Source organism: Drosophila guanche, unplaced genomic scaffold (genome assembly GCF_900245975.1).
Source record: "Drosophila guanche unplaced genomic scaffold, DGUA_6, whole genome shotgun sequence".
Classification (NCBI taxonomy): Eukaryota; Metazoa; Arthropoda; class Insecta; order Diptera; family Drosophilidae; genus Drosophila; species Drosophila guanche.
In genome coordinates, this window is record NW_022995753.1 from 2,673,444 (window position 1) to 2,693,877 (window position 20,434).

General features: G+C 39.4%; 3 protein-coding genes and 1 long non-coding RNA gene across 5 annotated transcripts; 1 reads left to right on the top strand and 3 right to left on the bottom strand.

Moving 5' to 3' along the window:
• Window positions 1-4,508: 4,508 nt before the first annotated feature.
• Window positions 4,509-5,964, bottom strand: LOC117588506 (innexin inx5). Its single transcript, XM_034279828.1, has 2 exons — window positions 5,118-5,964; window positions 4,509-5,058 (listed from the first exon to the last, which is right to left on the bottom strand). Exons 1-2 carry the CDS (start codon window positions 5,802-5,804, stop codon window positions 4,531-4,533), a joined length of 1,215 nt encoding a protein of 404 aa, XP_034135719.1. The 5' UTR covers window positions 5,805-5,964; the 3' UTR covers window positions 4,509-4,530.
• A 326-nt stretch (window positions 5,965-6,290) lies between these two features.
• On the bottom strand, window positions 6,291-9,363 carry LOC117588510. 2 transcript variants are annotated; one of them, XR_004574141.1, is made up of 3 exons: window positions 9,309-9,343; window positions 9,046-9,226; window positions 6,291-6,520 (listed from the first exon to the last, which is right to left on the bottom strand). It is a non-coding gene; the product is annotated as an uncharacterized LOC117588510 (long non-coding RNA). The 2 variants fall into 2 exon arrangements; XR_004574140.1 differs by having other exon boundaries at window positions 9,046-9,363.
• Window positions 9,364-10,923: 1,560 nt separating this feature from the next.
• LOC117588509 lies at window positions 10,924-11,666 on the bottom strand. Its single transcript, XM_034279830.1, has one exon. The coding sequence runs from the start codon at window positions 11,620-11,622 to the stop codon at window positions 10,969-10,971; it is 654 nt and encodes a 217-aa protein (XP_034135721.1). The 5' UTR covers window positions 11,623-11,666; the 3' UTR covers window positions 10,924-10,968.
• A 1,058-nt stretch (window positions 11,667-12,724) lies between these two features.
• LOC117588508 lies at window positions 12,725-13,741 on the top strand. The gene is made up of 2 exons (XM_034279829.1): window positions 12,725-12,823; window positions 12,950-13,741. Exons 1-2 carry the CDS (start codon window positions 12,779-12,781, stop codon window positions 13,694-13,696), a joined length of 792 nt encoding a protein of 263 aa, XP_034135720.1. The 5' UTR covers window positions 12,725-12,778; the 3' UTR covers window positions 13,697-13,741.
• The last annotated feature ends 6,693 nt before the right edge of the window (window positions 13,742-20,434 follow it).

Consider the following 20,434-nt stretch of genomic DNA (forward strand, 5'->3'; position numbering starts at 1 on the left):
AAGTTTCCATTAAAATACGAACCCCCAACGAGAGATTTTTGTTCAGGTTGTAGGGCATTTTCCTTTACCAAATCATGAGATTTGATGTTTCTTGGCTTTTGGGGTATGGATGGATCTGGCAGGTTAATCTACTTGATGGCTAAATTATTTAATTGGTACTCACCCTCAATGTGGACTGGTGGCTGTTGGAACTGAGATCCAGCATGGAGCTGGACCTAAGCCTGGCTGTGCTTTGATCCTGGCACTCGATGCATTTCCCTGCTATACTATCCGTTGTTGGAGTTATCGATGGTGTGTTGGATGCTGTGGATGTCGATGTTGATATCGATGGCGATTTTGTTACACTTGTTAAAGTCACTGTGAGGCTGTTGTTGTTGTCCATCTGCAGTCTCTCGTTATTGTTTGTGTTGTTCGAATTGCTGGTGTTGCTGTAGTTAACGTTGTTACTGGATGTATTCTTGCCATTGGCATAGAACACTTGCGAAATGCTTCGGAAGATGGTCCGATAGCCCCTCTTGGGCTCTGCATCGCCGGCCATGATTGAAGAATAATACGATTACGAGTATATGTAGATATGGATGTGTGTAAAGGCAAAACGAATCAAGACTCTTGCACGATTCCCTCTTCTTCACATAACACTCGCATTTATGGATCAGTACTTTTGTTGGATTTCTGGAAAACGAAAAAGAAGCGAAACGATACGGAACGGTAAAAGCAAAGCAAAGACAACGTCTGACATGAGCAACACCTTCCACACACAGTCTTCTTATCGCTGATAAGCCTCACAAGCAGGCCTCGACTGGTCTGCGTGGGTGGGGCCAATGGCCACTAGCCAGGGGCAAGGGGCCTGCTCTGGTCTAGTTTAGTTCGGGCACAAATCAATAGAATAGAAACAAAGAATAATTACACACAAAGTCGGATTCGGATTCGGACACGGACACGGATCGTACCCCAACTCGGACCTTATATCGAGCACACGACGACGACGACAACCAACTAAAACGCTCTGCTCTGTCCCGAGGAGCGCTACTAAGCGCCAGCACCCAGCACCCAGTACCAGCAACAGCACCTCCATAGTTGACGTCGACCGCGCCGCTGTCGTAATCGGTTTTCTTGTTATACTGTATTTTTGTCTATTTACTTTTTGTTTATGACTTGCTCTGTTGGTGTTTCTGCTCTTGTAGAGAGCTTCTAGGCGCACAGTGTGTGCGGTGCCATTTGTTTACGGGAACTTTACTCTACTTTACTTCTAGGGATTCAAAAGCCGACCGACCAACCTTGGTACATAGTAAGAAATTGTTTATGTTGACTGAACATCCAGGAAACAGCAGAGCCAATGTTCAGGTTTTTAAAATATAACTTTCGGTTTATTTAGATTACATTTTCTATCCACCTTGCCATATTTATAGACCCGTGTTTACATAAACACTGGTTTCGCATCTTTATTAACCCACTCTCAGCAGAAACTCTCTACGGTTTCTTTGCTGTATCTCCCCCTGTAAAGAGATTTTTTCTGATGATAGCCCGCATTCAAATCGGTTGACAGCGCTAATTTATTGAAAACCTCAAACCAGATGGCCAACACAATACCCGATATCTGGATGGCGGCACAGTCAGCATGGGTGAGAGAACAATAGTGATGAAAATTAAACAAAAAAAACATCTCTGAGACAGTCTACGAGTATTGTCGCGGATTCATCCGATCGCCAGCGAACCCTTTATCAATCACAGACACAGCGGACTTTCACCCAAAATAAATTTTAAGCACAACAACAAAAATGAATACATAAATGACCGCCTTGTTGGCATACGTATGTGCATATGTGTGTATGTTTATGTATATTAGTGGTCGTATACATATGAATGCACATGGTATGCAGATGATGCAATTGGCCATAGACTGGTATCCACTGTGCGGTTAATGTTTTACACTTTGCGGGGTGGTGTGTGGTTATCAATGCCTACGGTTGTTGCCACCGTCATATCGGGCTGAGAGTGTGTGAAGTATTTCCCATATGTATGATAGTATCACCCATCCATATCCATAAATACGTATGTACACATGTATACGTATTTATACGTAGGTAAAGTTAATGTTTGCCGTTCTGCATGCCCGTGGGCTGGGGGTGGGAGCCCCAATTACTGGCGTATTACTCACTTGCTCTCTGGCTCACTGCCACTGCAACTGATAGTATGAACAACAATTACTGTACATGTATGTTGTCTGTTATTGCCGTTTGGTGCCACTGCTGCTACTGCCACGCTGCCACTCGTACTGTCGTGGGTACTGGGCTACTGAGTATTGGTGCTGGCAGATGCGCTCATTGCAATATTTGAAATTGCAAACGACACGTACGAGCCTTAATTAAATGCCGTTGCGTTTGCAAATCGAATAACAAAATCAGAGGCGGCAACAAAATAAATAAGGGAACTCTATGGCCAGAGACATATTAAATACGAGCTCCACTAAACACTAAAGAACTTCTTTTGCATCTTCCACTTTTCGGCTGTTATAATTATACTAACTACATGATATTTTGATAAATCGCTAGATAATTGAGCATTAGAAATTGATCTTCACACACAAGATTTACCGACCAGCTTGTGGCACGATTGTTGACGATCGAATGTACAGAAGGAGGACATTGTTACTCTGATCTGATCTCTGATTTTGTTAGTGGGGGTTACAATTACACCTACACGAATATGTTTTTATGTGTGTAATCGACGATTACCGGGTACATTTGAGGCTTGACAGTGCACAAGTCAACCGAACCGAACCGAACCGAACACTCAAATACACAAATCCACTCAACGCAATGCGACGCGACGGCTTCCCGGTTGACACACGACTAAACCTAATAACTGGCCAAGTGGCATACAAAATTCAAAAAAAATAAAATCCAAAAAACACTGCGAAACAACAACAACAACAAAAGAGCCCAAAATCAAAACCGAAAATCCCAAAACAAAACAACAACAGTAGAAGACAATACAAAAAATAGGAATAGGATGGAATAGGAATATATGTAACCAAAAGCTGAAGAAACACCGGCCGCACCTCTGCCCGCTGGGCCACAAAACGTCGCTGTCTCTGCAGCGGCTGCTCGGTCTCGGTCTCTGCCGCTAGCCCAGCCCCCAAAGCCAAAGCTCCAGGGTACATTAATTGGGTAGGTAAGACTTCACAGACAGTCATGACAGTCAGGTATTTTCTTATTGGGACTGGGAACACTCACTGTTTTCTGCATGTGTCCAAGATATAGGCAGGATAGGTCACTTACTCGCATTGACTCACCTTTCGGCGTGCGTTTCTATCACCCAGCAGCAGCAGTAGAGCGTCGACAGCGGCAGCCCCCGCAAACGCCAACAACGGAATGACAAGCGGAAAGGGAGAGACCCCAAGGAGAGAGACAGAGTGAGAGAGAGAGAGAGAGAGCGTGTGGCGACTGAACGATACCGCGCACTGGCCTATCCCCCGTATATGCCACAGCAAGATCACGTTAGAGCAGAATGCGCGATGATATGCCCGATACTGACACAGTGCAGGGTGCATATAAAACGCCACACGAATGAGTTTTGAATAATATTTACATTTATTCACATGGGTGTGTTCGTGAGCGAGTGAGTGATTGCGTATGTGTGCGGTCGTGAGTGTGATTGCGAGTGTTACTGAGTAAATTTCACAGCAGAGTCGGCCAAAAACGCGAGCGAGTTGCGTTGTTAACGCGCGCAAAACAATGCCGAAACGCTGATTAGTGGAGCAACGGAACCAGGGGGCTGGTGTTTGGTGTCTGGTCTCAGATCGTCTCAGCCAAATATAAGTGACGAAATTATAGCAGCAACTAGTTATAAACAATGCACATTAAATGCCAGAAGTGGCAGCCAAAGGCAACAAAAGAAATAATCCAAGCTCAGGCAAAACAATAATTTCGCATGACTCCAGCCAGTAGCTTCTACTTGCAAAATAAGCAACAAACCGAAGGCTACTTATTGTCTTTGGTTAGCCAACAATTTGATACACACACACAAACACATGTAGGCCCTTTCATACCAATCAAAACACAAGTGTGTACTATGGTAGAATAGATTGTACATAGGTATACTGGAAGCATGAAAAAATATTTCATAAAGAATAATACTGCTGAAAATAACACTACCTGTTGGAAGTGTTTAAAACGCCAGAGAAACGATCCAAAGAAGATGAAAGCAGAAGGTATAAATATTTACATACATGCATATGGCATAACAGGTTGACTTGTATGAAAGGTACATAAATCAAATGATCGTTTACATATGCAAAGTTGATTTGGTGATGAATCTATTCATTTCTGTAACAACTTTCAGCATTCTCTACTTGCTTGGCTCTTTCATGATCCCCATTTGAATGTAAATGATTAGAATATTGAATGCCAGTGCAAAACAGCAATACTATCGCTACCACGAGCAGCCTCGACAAAATATATATTATGAAATGATATTGTAAAGGATAAATAAATATAAGTACGTATAGCCAGTATCCAATAAAAGTGCCTAGACAGCGCTCTCCTGCACAATGGTGACCGAGGAGGAGGTACGCAGCTCGCACAGCTCCTGCATGAGGTCCCCAAAGAGCATGGGATTCACATTCACACTGACCTTCATCAGCAGAAACCAATCGCCGATGGTGAGATCGCGCAGGGCACGTTGCACATGCCGTTTGGTCATGAAGGACAACTGGCTGCGGATCATCTTCTCTCGCAGACTTTTGTTGGTCAGCATAACCAGCCTGCAGAGAATATTCACGCCTGAAATGATTGCTATGAACAGGAACCAGCACCAGAGGAATACGAAGATCTTCTCGTTCAGTATGTTGAGCGGCAGAATGCACAGATTGTCCATTACATTGACCGTCCCACTGGGCCCATACTTGAGAACCTCGCATTTCGAGATTTTGGGGAAAACTTTCGATGACACGCGATTCCAGTGGTCCCAATCGTAAAAGGGTACAGCGGCCAGGGCCTGCAAATATTTCGCCCAAAATCCATTGAGAAAAACGTCCAAAAAAATTATGTTCACAACCTGTGGGCGAGAGTTCTTATCTGTGGAATTTATAACAAACGAAGTAAGTATCTACTCACACTGATCACACAGTTGAGCAGCTCGCAGAAGACATACTTGGCCATGTAGCAAAAGTGCAGATCCTCGTGGTCGGTGGAAAAATACTTGACCAATACCCGTCGTCTGGTGTTGTAAGTCTCATCGGAGAGCAGGGCCTCGCCCACCTGGGAGCAGAGTTGCTTCAGTCGCTGTCCCTCCCACACCTTCCACAGGCGTGAGGGAAAGATGAAGACTAGCGACTGGACGAGCAGCAGCAGGATGACCCACTGATAGTAGCGGAGATACTCGCGCTCCGACACGCCAGGCAGCTCGGGGCCCACACCCTCGGCTATGAAAGCGGCCCTGGCATACGCCTCGTCGTGGTCCACCAAGGAGCGCAAGAGGGAGCGAGATTTGGAATGCTTGGCACGCCACTGGGCGCTCGCATTGCTGGGACGCACCTGCTGTTGTCCATGGCTGCCCGTTGCATTTGGCAGCTTGAGGATGTAGGTGCCCATGGTCCAGCAGTAGGATCGCACGTACTCGATGTTTTTCTCCTCGCTGAGACACTGAATGGGATCCCCGAAGTACTGACGAGCCGACAGCAGCAGCGAGCAGGTTATCAACATGACAAACGTGCACTTGGAGTGAATTGTGAAGACGGCATCGTAGATGCGAATCGATTTAAATTGCAGATATTTTGACAAGGGCTTCACCGCCGAATACATTTCTTCTGCCTCTGGGAAGAGTTCCTCGAGGACCGCTTCCAATTCTTGATGTGCGCACCAGCTTTAGCATTCACTTGGCATCTGCCACTTGACTTCCTTCTTTCCCAACCGTTGCAGGAACTCGTTAGCAAACCCTTTATGGTTTTGGATTATGGACACATTACAGCATGAAATGTCATTGCCAGACATTTTGTTCACCGCCTACTTTGTTCTCTCTCAGCCATCGACAAGTGATCAGAGTTGCAAATAGTGTTTCTATCGATAGATTGTTCGGTTTTTTTCGGGGGGTTATCTGTAGGACATTGACACATTTATCCTTGAGACGTTGATCATGTGGCAGTCTTTAGATAACACAATAAATCCAACAGTATTTCAATTTTATTTTGTTCTCAGCCAAAACGTATGCAACACCTTGGGAATGCGCGGAATGTTTGGTATGTTCGTCGTCCGGTGTCGCCACAGTGTTATGTATTTAGTATGTAGATATTTTGTAGAAAAGAAATCTTGATTTATTTCATCGATTTTGGGCTCTAACTTAACTGTAAACCTATGACAAACGGTGATACTCTATCTATAATTCTCATCATTTCATCAGCTCTCTTCAGCCTTGGCCTCTCTCTGGGTCAGCACTTTTGTCCAAAAGGTGGTTCGGGGGGGAAGGGTCCATTTCGAGCTGCCAGTCAGTCCAGGTTTAGGAATCCAATTATCGAAGGTATCTGCAATTAGGCAGAGCAAATCACACAGCGCAGCTAATTATCATAAATCAAGTAAATGTATTTCACTTCTCTTTTTATGCCTGACCTTGCAGCCAGCAAAGCGAGAAGAAACAAAACAAATTACAAATCACAAGAAATGGTAGATCTACTTAAAAAAAGAGCAACTCACAAACATGCAGAAGTAAATACAATGGAACATAAAACAGAAATAGTTTCGAATAGTTGTATCATTCTTTGTGGAATTTCTTTGAGTTAGAGACATAAATCTAAAATCTACATCCGCTCTGAAGCAAACAAATTTGGCAGTAATTATTTGAATACTTAGTCAAAACCATTTGACACCTCCAACTCCAAGTGCGAGACCCGAGACCCGAGACACGAGACTCGAGACTCGAGACATCGTAAAACATAAGAGACGAGACGAGGCTAGACCCCAACGTACCTCATCGCATCGTTATCAGCATAAAGTATGAGCACAGCAGGTGCAGAGACAAACATCAAGCGCTGGTGTTCCCTGAACTTGACCTCCGCCAATGGCATTCAATGTGACTGACCGACCAACAACTCCAACCCCCCACTCCCACTCCCGTTCCCTGTAAAAACCACACAACTTGTTGTTGTTGTTGCTGCTGTTTTTTTATGTGGGGGAAAAACACGTCACGATCTGCGTAGATCCGTGGAGCACCAAACTGAGCGCTAAGAGCTTTTAGCGCTTGGCTTCCTTTTGTACAATCATTTCGATATTTATTATGAAATGTGTTTGGCCTGATGAGCGGGCATATTTGTATTGTTTATGGTTTATTGTTTATTGTTTTCTGTTCAATGATTTAAAATTCAGTCTGGGTGCAAAGAGTATGCGGAAGTTTTGACTGTTAGATACGTTTCTTAGCTTCTGGTTCTTAAAGCTTGACGGCTTCTGCTTAATTCTGAGTCGCGATTTTTCATACAGCCATTCCCATTCCCATTCCCCATAGTCATCGTTCATTGTTCCGCAACGCCGGGCACAGTAATAATTAAGATACTAGAGCGCAAAAGGTACAGATACTCCGTACGATAGTGAGAGCAAGTCGATGGAGCTTTGTCATGATATTCTTTAGCCACTGGTAAACGTATCCAAGCCAATAAGTACGAGTTCGAGTACGAGCACTCGTATCTCTGGTCTATAAATTTAAGAGGCAACCGCGCTTGGCCTGTCCATGTAGCTTGTGGCAAACAAGACCCAGCCAAAAGCCAATTGTTTTAAGTATTTATGCCAGAGGCATGCCCAGGCCGGGCACCTTAGGCGCATAATTTAATATGCGGCATAGTTTCAGCTCTGGTCAAAACCGTTTTGGGCCGCAGTTAGCAGTATTAACTGCTGGCCAGAGATTGCCACATCCAATGCCAGGTGTGGACCAAATTTTGGGCGATTTCAGACAAAGACAAGGAAAAGGTACCCCAAAGATCTGAGACAATCGCTCGACAATCAATTATGCAAAGACCCCAATTAAACCCCAACGAAATAAACGAACTTAACCAGAGGAAGCAACCAAAAATATTATTCTAGATTGTCCAATTAGTTGGCCAAAGATGTTTAATTTAAAGTTCAGTTCAGCTCCACACACACAGCTGGTGAGTGGTGGGGGGGAGGGGCTCCACTCACCTAGACTAACATTTGACTGCCCAAAATGCATTCACAGTTCAATTACACAGCGATCTCCAGCTGATACATATACCTATGTATTTACATACGTATAATTATGGTAGGGAGCGAGATACGTTCAGTCAGCAAACGAATATCGAGTGCTGTTTTCCAATCCAAACAAGAAAAGAAACCCTTCCGGCAACTGGTTTTTTCTCTGCTTCCGCATTATGTCTTTGATTTCTGATTTATTTTGTGGTCTTTTGTGCTCAAGACCCCGTTCGTCTGCCTTTGTTTTCAAGCTGAAATATGTTGTCTATGGTCTGGCCACAGCCTTGACCGTAGCCCAGCATCTAATAAGCAGAGCGAACGAATCAATGCTAACTTCATTTAGTTTTTAACACTGATTTTTTCATCTGCCACACTTTTTGTGGTTTGCTGTTTCAATTCTCTGCATGTTTTGATTCGCAAGTTTGCGCTAAATATTGAACCAGTAGAAAAGAGTGTCGAATCTCGAGGAATGGGAACGAGTAGCAAGAAATTGTAATGGAAGTGGCGGAATGTAACGGAATGCAGTTCGTGGAAATTAAATCTTGATTCCATTGTATTCAATTACATTTATATATAAATATATACCCATCTCCAGTATCTTGTGATGTGTCACGTCATGGCTTAAAAGGCTTATGGTCCGCCACATTAAATATGCCATTTTTTTGTAAGCAAAATGTAATTGCTAATGAATCATATCTGTGGCAAGCTATGGGCCAAATCAATCATGAAATGGTTCGATGTAGCTTTTAAAAACTAGCCTGAAACCAAACAACTCCCATCCTAGTTGGTCCCTCAGGGCTGCACATATTCGCTATTTAACACTGAGACTAGCAGTCGGCCGTCGCTGACTCACCTTGGTGGAAAAATCATCCTCTGGCTGCTCTTGGGGCGGTGCCATTTCAGCGGGTTGCACCTATGTAGATGCTCTTTCTGCCAGCTAATTACAAACGATTATGATTTGCACTAAAAGTCCATAAATTGTCATTTCTTCTCTTGATAAACTCGCGAAACTCAAACAGGAAAAAAAAGAGGGGCTACAAACAAAAAAAAAAAACAAATCTTGTAGGATGAAACTGTTTCTAGGGTCGCGCTTGATCTAAGAAAATATGTGAATACTTTATGGACTTGAATGAACCAGCACGTCAGATGCTCGGCTCGAGACTGACAGACAGAGCGCGACTTCGCTACCGGCTTCGACTATTGGATAGTCGGCCGGCCCAGGTCTCTCCGATCTCCGATCTCGCGAGTCTCGCGAGTTCTTTGGGGTTTTCTGTTTATAGCCATAACTGGTTCTCGTTCTGTATTCTTATGGGCTTCGTGCTTTTTTCGCTCTCTGTACAGAAAAAGAATCATAATAAATTAGCCCACAGACTTAGCTGGACCTCCCTCCCCCTCCTTTGGCTTGTTCTTGGCTCACTGACGTCACTTGAACTTGTTGCTTGAACTTTGAAGACGAAGGTCGGCGCATGAAAAGCCAAATGGAAATTCAAATTGAAATGGAAATTATCATGCAAATGGAAATGTTTTAGTGTCTGGCAGCTGATCAGCTTTGGCATTGGCAATAAGTGGCTAACACACACTGGCACACAGCTAGTGCAGGCGATGGCGACTGCAATTTGCAACCAACACAGAAACGCAAGTGCGTGCCGACAACACGACTAAAATCGCCCTTGAAACGCTAAGAAATCGCGCAGCGCATTTGCCCGACAAAAGTAGCGCGACGGAAAACGCTCTTAAAGTTGTTTATTTTCACTTTTATTGTTTTTTTTTTTTTTTGTCGTTGCAACTTAAGAGTGCATATGACAGGTTGAGTATACTTTAACGTTTATTCTTTTGTGATAAGGCCATAAACTGCTTGGACTCAAATACTCGTGTTCGGTTAAACTAATAACGAGAAACAAACAGCATTTGATTATGTAACAATAAGAGCATATTTTAATTGCCTAAGGAATGTATTGGAAAATGACAACTTGATTTTGAGTGCTCGTCAAGAACGTTGACAAGCACGACCACAGATCGGATTGCTGTGCAGAGAGTCAATGGTTGCAGTTGGTGGGGCCTTAGTTGGAGCTGGTCTCGTCGCGAGGTTTCTAGTGCGCGAACGTTTTAAGTTCAATGAAAACTTGAATAGACATCAGAAAAAAACACGCACTGCGACAAGGAGAGAGTGAGCCAGAGGGAAGTAAGAGTGCGAGTGTATAGAATGGGTATTGACTCGCTCGAATGGCCACTCGAAATCATAGTCATAGTCATAGTCATAGTCATAGTCCAATAATTATCAAATGTCAGTGGTGTGTAATTAAAAGCAAATCGTTCCAAGGTTAGCCGCCAACATGCCACGCACACTGAGACACAAAGATAGACAAATTAATCCGCTTGTCGGCCATATAAATAATGTATGTGTATCTTTGATTAGACATTTTCCATCACCATCACCGACAGAACTTAACTTTTATAAATAATAAATCTAAGGCTCTAACCGCGCCCGCAGCGCTGGCAACTCCACTTTGATGCCTGTCAGGGGGGCCAGACAACTGAGAATTATAATTAGTTTCCATTCAACTTTAATGACTTTAAACCGTGCAACTCATACCTCAGCTGGCAGCTCAAACCACAAATCAGCGATTGACTTTAGATCTACATATTGCGAGGAAGAAAACTTCTAGAGGGTGAACGGAGAAGGATCCAGTTAGGAACCGCAAGGGCTTCGAAAATTAAAGAGCACTCCGCAAATAGATAGTCCAGCATTTATTTCATTTGTTTTCCACAATCAACGCTAACGACGCGAGGCGCAGGCATCGATATGACGATTGACCTCCTCGAGGCCAAGGACGGCCTGAGCGGAGGCGTCATGGGTGCAAACACTACTCTCGGCAAAGACGGCGGGGATGCGCTCGTTGGTCGACTTCTTGATTGTTTTGATGGAGGAATTGGCACTGATCAGAAAGATGGAGGCCTGAACGTAGAACTTGGCCATGCAGGACTGCTTGAGGATGTTGCTGTTGTAGCTGTTGCACTTGTTGTAGGTGCGTACCAGGTTGTAGCCGCCGAATGTGAGCTGCTGGGTGGCTGCGCTCACGTCGGTAGCAATCTCGGCGGACGTGTGGGCAGCGACAACACCGCAGCTGTGAAGCTCCTCATGGGCCACGTCTAGGATGCGGGCAATCTGCTCATCCTCGGCCGCAACGCACTCGGGACTCTCTGTGCGACGGGCCTCCACCTGCTCGACGGCCTCCTCCAGCTCGTGCTGTGGCTCCAAAACAATCTCCTCGTACTGGTGCACCAGGGCCTCGCCGGTATTCTTCCCAATCTCGGTTATCTCGTCCACAACGCTTCGAACTTGAGCGTCCAACTGGCTGGGAATGGCCAAAGGCTGGGCAAAGGCGCTGGCCACGCACAATGCCAGAACGACGGCTACGATAGACTTCATGATTACTGCTGCTCCTTGCGTTTCCTCGGATTGTGGCTTCTGTGCATTGTCACCCGATATTTATACCCCCGAAAACCAGAAAGATTTGCAGTCTGAGCCCTAATCTTAATTGTCCCCACAATAAATGGGATTCGGATTGGCTGCGGTTGTAAATCAATCAAAAGCTAGATTGAACTTTACATTCGAATCGGATCGACTCAGATCGAGTCGTTGTGTCGTTCGCGCATTTCGATTTTGATTAGCAAAACTTTATAAATCCCTAAAATAACCACAACATATGACGATAAGGAATCAAATTGTCTAACAAAAAAGTGCAGGTCACAAAATGGATCCGTAATCTCATTGAAATCGATCAAGTTGTAATGCGTTTAATTATCGAAGCTCACCACTGACACTTTAGAAAGGTAATTCCTAGTTTACATTCAAGTCTCTCATAGTCAAAATTGAGCTCCCAAAAAGGATATTTGTAATAATAATTTATTAAAAACCAAACAGAACTATGAACCCATTCATAATTGCCACTCTGATGCATCAAATTGAGTACAATCATCGCTAATATAATGCCCCCATATTGAGAGCCCGAATACATATGGATTTAATCACATGAAAGTATGTGTCTGATGTCTGGATTGATTGAATTTCCACGTTTCGCTGACTTTTAATCGAGGACCATAAATTAAATGACAATATCTTACATAATTACTGCGTTATTAAGATTTTGCAGATTATAGCGATTTGAAGTGGCAAATCCATTAATAGATGTTCCTATCGCCTTAAAGCCAAGCGAAAATACTATTTGACATCTTATCAAACACACACATCACGCTCTCTTTCCCGCAGTATTTCTCTGAGCAATCGGGGGAAATTGGACCCACAAAAAGAAGTGGGTCTAGACCGGGACGCGTGCAAATTAAAGTAAACAAATGAGGCAAAAACAAAGACAAAAGCGACTGCGAAATAAGGGGAAATATTTAAATTGGTTGAGTTGCCCCGCCAACATTTGACTGATAAAAAATACACTCTTGAATATTTTAATTAACCTGGAGCAATTGATATGCCTACTATCTGGCCAAGGGGAGAAATCCGTTCTGGGACTATTACTGACCATATATAAAGTAGAACCAAACAGCGCGAATCCAACAAAGTCCAATCAACCATGAAGAGGATTATTCTGGTGCTGGCCCTTGCCCTGGCTGCTGCTGTAAGTACATGAAAACCATGCTGACCCAAAGACTCGTATGATAAGTTTTAGTAATTTTAAGCGGTCTTAGTTTCAGATTTATATTCGGATTCATGTACTGAAATTTCTTTCTCACTGTTTGGACAGGTCTCGGCCATAAACCTTGAGGAGAGGTTCCACGATGTGGAAGCGGACATAGATGTCGGCATGGACACAGACATGGATATTGATATGGACTTTGCCATGGACTTTGCCATTGACTTTGCCAAGGAACTCGATTTGAGCGAAGATGTGGAGATCGATCAGTTTGGTTTGGTCGACAAAATGGTGCATGCCGCCATCTCAGAGGCCGAATACTTGGCCGGGGGCATTGTCAAGATGGTGGAGCATCAACTGCTGCAGATCTTCCTGTCTCCGTTCAAGAAGCTGGAGCAGGCGGCTACCGACATCAAAAACCGGGCTGTGGACAGCGAGGCGTGTGTGTCCAATGAGGCTGTCCATGTGGCCACCACCCTGGAGTCGGCAACATTGGGCTTTCTAAACTGTGGACGCGATGCCACCGTCACCTCTGTTAACTTGATACTCGACACAAAGCGTGCCGTTGTGCAGCTAACCTTCGATGGCTACTCCCTGATCCGCCAGGTGCAGTCATGCCGCAAAACCACGCTCAGTTGGCTTAGGAAAATGTGCAGGACCCGTCTGTACATCAATGGTTGCATCTATGCCGTGAATGCCCAGAGATCGATACGCCATTTGATAGCTCTACGTCGCACGGTACCCGCCGTCGCCACCGATGCCACCAGCTGTACCTCGTCCGCCACAGAGAACGCTCTTTTCGGTTTTGCCGAGATCAATGCCAACATCGATACCTGCATCGATACAATGATTCACTAAGTTTTCGCAAATTAAAAGTATCAATAAATGAATGCAGTGCAAACAGAAGGGTTGTCCTTAGTGGAGTTGATAGTAAATCCCGTAAGAAATCGTAGAGGAATTGAACTTCAAAGTAGATAAGGATGATCAAGACTTGAGTTTGGGACACCCAAGCAGGGCGACCCTCAAAACTAAATAAGAAAGTAGATGCCATTGTTTTGGTTTTTTTAGATTGTTTTAAATGTAATATTTTTATTTAAATTTGGTTTCAATATCGTTCATCTTGTTCAAATACAATAAATAAACATTTAAACTATTTAGTGGTATGTATGTATGTATATGTGTATGCATATATGTATATATATAAATCCTTTTTTTTCTTTTCTTGTTATATATTTGAAATAAGTGTATATATGTATTTCATGGGTTTTTCTTATTCTTTGCATAACTCATTGCATTCATTTTCCTTGATTTTTCATAATTGTTTTTCTTACTATTCCCAAATATTTGACTTGGTTTTCTTTTAGTTTTGAAAGAAACATTTACTTGGTAGTTTTTTTTTTTGGGCTTTTCTTTTTTTGTTATTTAAGTAAATTGCTGTGTTCTGGTTTTAAATATCCATCAATGGGTATACATATTTTTTTGTATATATGTATATATATATCGTAATCTATATTGTATGTGTATATACGGATGTACATATGTATTGTATAAGTAAAAGTAGCTTGTTACATAAATTCTAATGTATAAATTGTTGTCTACTCAAGTGTATTATGCTCACATACAAATACAACTAGGTTAGCATTTTTCTGTGTGTCTGAATGTGTTTGGGTGTCACCTGTACATATGTATAATGTATGTACCTTTATCAATAATTAGTTAAACTTTAGCTATGTAAAGAGTTTGACTTATTTGTGTGTGTGTCTGTAGCCAACAATTACATGTACCATACACACAAAACTCTTATATATATTTTTTGTTTGTTTGGTAAATATTGGAGTTTTATCATTTTTGGTTTCCCATTTTTCTTGGAATTTTTAATTTTTTTTTATTTCATCAAAGTGTTTGTTTTGTTTTTATTAGTCACAGATGTTTTTAGGCGCATTTTTTGTTTAAAAAAGGTTTCTCAAATGAATTCAGCGTGTTGAATATGATTAATACTCGATTTTTTGTAATAGAAGAAGAAAATTAAATACAATAAAAGGCATTCTCTTGTATTATTATTTTTGTTTTTTTTTTCTAATTTGTGCTTCTTGTTCGATTTGCCTGCTTTTCATTCATTTTGAAACAAAAACTTGAGAGAAGTTTTTTTTTTTTGGCTTTTATTTATTTCATTTTTAAAATATATAATATTTAGTTCAATAAATTCGTTACGACACATGGACTAAGACACAGCAAAAAATATTCATGCTTAATTTAGTTTCAGTTTCGAGTGTGTGTGTGTGTGTGTGTGTGTGTGTTTTTTGTTTGGTATTTTTTTGTGTGTGTTTTCTTTAATTGCATATTTTGTTGACATTCAGCGATCTAAATGCGCTTGTAAATATTGTTTCAATTATAAATGATGAAACAGATTAAGAATATCCGTGTTCCGCTTATACATATCTTTCAAATGACACAATTTTTGTACACACACTTCTTGTATGCATGTAATTACTTTCGTATTAGGATTTTAAAAGCTAAACATTCAACTCTTTTGTCAATTGTCTTTGTGGTATTGTTTTTACGGCTAACATCGAATTCGGTAATTTCTATATTATTTTCGTAACGTTTTTTTTTTTTCGGTATTCATCGGCTTTGATATGTTCGCTTCAAATGCGTGTCATGAAAATACATTTGCTTTGCTGATTCTGCAATACAACTCCGTTTAAAAATATACAGTAGAACCAGGCTACTACATAAGTACATGGGTATACATACATATATACTAAATACGTGTGTCTTTCTATACATCTGTAAGTACATACATGCATACATAGATTAAATTGGGCAAATATTTATTCTCCTCTTTAAATTTGTTGTTATTCCGTTATTGTTAACGCTGAAAATTCTTGCATTACCCAATCCTTTTACATTTTTAATTAAATTCTTCTCCGGCATTTCAATAATATTATAAGGTTAGTGTGGCCAAAGCTTATTGTCGGAAGCGTTATGCATTTTTTAGTTTTTTAGTTAAGTTTTGGTTTTTGTAAAAATATTCCCGTAACTCGTTGCTGATTTCATTTTCATATTCATTTTTTTTTTTACTATTCATCTCATATTTGAACATTGAAAACAACGAAAAAGAAATAACAAAATAATATCAAACTTTTCATTGTTTAATTCAAAATTTGTTCAAATTTTTTGGTTTGTTGGTTTTTGTTTGTTGGTGTCATTGGTAAGGCTATTTTGTTGTTGTATAGTTTACTTTAGTTTTAGTGTTTGATGTTCTCGTCGTCTCCGTCTCCATCTCCTTTCCTTTTCATTATTATTATTCTCGAAAAACTATTTATTATTTTGGTCTTTGCTTAAGCTAATCACTAAATGTTATGTTTTTTTGTTTGTTGTATATATCGATTTTTTTGTTAATTTTTTATTCTTTGATAAATGTATATAAATTGTTTTTTTTTTTTTGTTGGTTTGTTGTTTTTTTCTTTTGGCGTAACTTTTTTTCTGTATGAGCTTGGTTTTGGTTTCCTTCATTTTTGGTAAAGAAAATGTCTCAAAAAATGTTTAACAAACAATTCAGTAGAAGGCGATAAATTATGGGGCACATACATATAATATGTATATAAATAAATTGTAAAATGTATGTATATATTTATGTATGTTAGTTTTTTCTTGTTTTGTATAATTAAATATTGCATTTGGTTTCGTTGAACGTCTGGACAATTTTTATATATATATATATATATTACCATTCGATTAATCATTTTCATTCCTAACCGACTTCCGCACTGATATCCGCATTTCGTTTCGCTCCTACTTAGCGTAATAGTTACAGCTATACTGGAATATATATCCTTATGTATATGTGTGTGTATACACCTTCATATACTATATATATATATTTGTGTGAGTGTATGTGTGTGTATATGTTTTTCTCCCAAGAATTGGATCAATGGATTCACCATAGACAATCGGTAGGACCAATTTTTTTGGGTTGGCTCCAGAAAAAACCGCTCAAAAAAATTACCCTCCCCAACGTCATTCCATTTTATCAATACATCAACTTTTGCTTTGATTTGTTTGATAAGTGAACTTTCAAACATGCTTTCATTTTTATTTTCCGCTGACACAATTTTTTGTAAGATTATGCTTCACATAAATTTTGATTTCAGTACCTGATTGCAATGGTTTTTGAAAACAAAAATACAGACACTTGTAATTGTTGTTGTTGGTTGCTTGTTTTAGACATACATTTTAATATGTTTCATATGTATGTACATATGTATGTACAATATTATAGTAAATGTTGTTTTAATTGTATGTTTAGGCCATAGTTTGTGGTTTGGTTTAAATACGAAAACGCTTTCAAAAATTCTACAGGACATAACTTCTCGCTGTCGTGCTTTTTCAGCGAGTTGGTTGTTGTTTTTGTTTGTTTTTTTTGTTGCTTGTTGTAAACTTTAATATGTAAATACACACAATCAGCTATATATATTATGTTAAACTTCTTGTTTCAATTTGTTTCTGGCTGCTACGCTTATTTACTAAGAACCCAATGAGCAAAGATCTAAGACAGACTCGAGTTGCATCATACTCCCACATCTTACATTTTTTAAAATTACCATTCAATTTTTCTCCGGCTACTGTTGTTACGGTTTGTGTTGTAAATATATGTATAATCGTAGTCGTCATATACTCGTATTTGCACATATTAATAAATGTATGTACTTATTTATGATAATTTGATTAGCTGTGTGTATTGTTGATCAATATAAAAAACATTGAAGGAGGGCACACGAATGGAATTTTGAATAGCAATTATTTTACGGCTTGAGTTCGCATTGAGTTTGCGACAAATGTGATAATGATTGATGGATCATTACACAGGGAGAAAGAGACACTAAATAATGTGATTGGAAGTGGTCTAAATTGTTGTTTATTTGTTTTATTATTTCACAACCATTTAACGAAGATTGGAGGGTAAGAAATTAGAAGGACCTAGTTCCATAAAAAGCCGCTGGAGAAATGTGATTAAGATTGTGGGTGTGTGTATCATCGAATATCGGACAAAATGAGCTCTAGAAGCTTATTCGGTTTCACTCAATTCTTGCAGCATTCCCTCCATAACAAAAATATATGTGTATATGCATTTCCATGGAAGTTTTTGTGCTCATTTTATTTGTATGTTTGTTTGGATGTACATACATGGCTAGTAATATCTTTCTGTTGACTGATTCAATTTGTTGCTCGGATTTATGGTTTCTTTTTCAAGGCAAAAAACATATGTGTTTATTTTTCCTTTAAATCGCCTCTTTTATTGCACGTGCTTGGTTATGTATAATAATTTTAGGTTTCCTTCTTCGTTCTTGTTTCTTTTAGTTTCATATTTTGTTTTTGTCTTTGTGTAAATTAAAAGAAAACTCAAGCTTTTGTTCTCAAGGTTCAGGTAATCAATTTCTAGTCTTATCTGTTGCACTGAGTAGTCTGCGAATTTTTTTCCTTTCTGCTCCGTTTTCCACTCTTGTTTTTACACACATATATATGTACCATTTGTATGTATGTATATATCATGTACATATTTGTGGAATTGTTTACGTCATTAGTTATAAAGATATATGTTTTATGTATGTATGTATGTATGTATGTATGTATGTATGTATTTAGTACAGATATGGCTGTACACAATTTAGCTTGAGTAAATCATGGATCATAAATCAATCGATCAACAGATGATGGAACAATAGTAGTAGGAGTATATGTTATGTCTTAGCTTTCAATGCCTATAGGTCATGATTTGAGTCGAGTTGAATTCGCTGCAAACAATAGTATACATAAGGTCCATCCATAAACATACGTAGGTATTTTTTGTATTGTATTTTTAGTGTTTAGTGTTTAGTTAGATACTAGTTTACATAGTTCGAAGCATTAGGTAAATTTTTGGATGGCTGAAACAGGTTGTTCTGTGTGTACTATTCTGCTATTTTGTCTTCTGTGTGGAGCTGTCGGTCGAAAGGAGAACTTTCTGTAGTGCAACTTTCTGTTCTTATTGTAGTTTGTCAATGGGTCTTTTTGCTGTTTTTTTTTTGTTTTGTTTTTTTTTTGTCTGCTGCAGTGCTAAAAGTTAACTACAAATATTTTTGTTTTTTTCTCAGTTTCAAGCATTTGATTTGTTCTCTCACTTAAGTTGTTCTCCAATCAATGTTTTTTGGTCATTTGGTATAGAAAGCGGCTTTAATCATTTTTCTATAGTTTTTTTGAGTTTGCTTTTGTTTTGCTTTTGGGTTTTTGTAATTGATTCAAAGGGAAGACATAACATTCTATAGAAAAAGGTTCTTAACTGATTTCGGCTTCTTGTTTATTTCGTAAATATATTGTAAGTGTATATATGTATATATATTTCTGAATATAATTTAAAGCACTCTTACATTTTTATTTATGTATGTATATAGTTTTTTTTAAATCAATTTTTTGTATGATGTGTAAATATCAATAACTGTTTGCTACTCGTACAATAAGACAAGATAGATTCTTATACATTTTGTATGGTGCCATTATATATATGGTATATGTATGTATATACGTATATATAAATATCTTGTGAGTGTCCAAGCATCGACAGAGTTCTACATCCATACCCGATACTTCAGATGTGTGTGTTGGTGTTGTCTTTCTGTCTGTGTGTGCTTTTACATTTTTTATTTTTTTGTTGGTGGAGAGGAGTAGAATAGTAGGCCTAGGAGGTTGGACCTGCCCCAAAGCACAGCTCTACTCGTGTATAGAAACTTTTGTACCAGGCATAAGAAAACTCGATTGAACCCTTTGAAAACGATTTCTCAACATTTTCGTGTAAAAAGCACAACGAAATAAATCATTTATTATACATTTCTTTCCCAACACCTACACTGCGCTCCTGTTCTGAATCTATATCTTTTCCTTTACTTCGTATTTCGTATTTATTGTGTTTGTTTTGTAGGAATGACCCCCCTCTTAAGTATATGTATGTATATGCATATACCCATACATTGTAGATATATGTACATACTATGTGTATAATATATTTTTCATATATGTATATATATATAATTTAATATTACATTTATAAGACAACATTTAAACACTTAAGATGGTTCGTTAAGTTAATAAATAGGTTTTTTATTCGTTTTCTTTTGTTTTTTTTTTGTTTTTATCATTTCTTAAAATATCAAAAGTGGATGGAATTATGTGATTCTAGTTATTACACGCACTCTATATGTATATATATATTTTCATCGTTTCTTGATAATACAATTCATTTCTCAATGGTTTTTGTTTTGCTGCCTGAAAAAATTCGGACCAAAATATTGTTCGTTTTACTTTTGTTTTGGGGTCGAGGGGTCTTTTGCCATATATAAACAAAGTTCTGTAGAGACTTTTACGCCTTTAAATGGTGTGTAGATATACATATATGTAATTGTTAAGTGAAACCATTTTTGCAAAAAAATTACAAAATTAGGATTTCTCTAGGGGATTGCTCAATGCTAAAATTTAATTGAAATACGAGTAATTTTCACATACGCAATATTCAATAAAATATTGTCAGCTCTACAATGGGGGGGGGGGGGGGGGTTTGGGGTT

Excerpts from the sequence above, each read along its gene's own strand:
- LOC117588506 (XM_034279828.1), bottom strand. The coding sequence starts at position 5,804 with ATGTATTCGGCGGTGAAGCCCTTGTCAAAATATCTGCAATTTAAATCG. Across the intron at positions 5,059-5,117 it reads TGCTCAACTGTGTGATCAGT|GTTGTGAACATAATTTTTTT; the intron begins GTGAGTAGATAC and ends TCTCGCCCACAG.
- LOC117588509 (XM_034279830.1), bottom strand. The coding sequence starts at position 11,622 with ATGAAGTCTATCGTAGCCGTCGTTCTGGCATTGTGCGTGGCCAGCGCC.
- LOC117588508 (XM_034279829.1), top strand. The coding sequence starts at position 12,779 with ATGAAGAGGATTATTCTGGTGCTGGCCCTTGCCCTGGCTGCTGCT. Across the intron at positions 12,824-12,949 it reads CCCTTGCCCTGGCTGCTGCT|GTCTCGGCCATAAACCTTGA; the intron begins GTAAGTACATGA and ends CTGTTTGGACAG.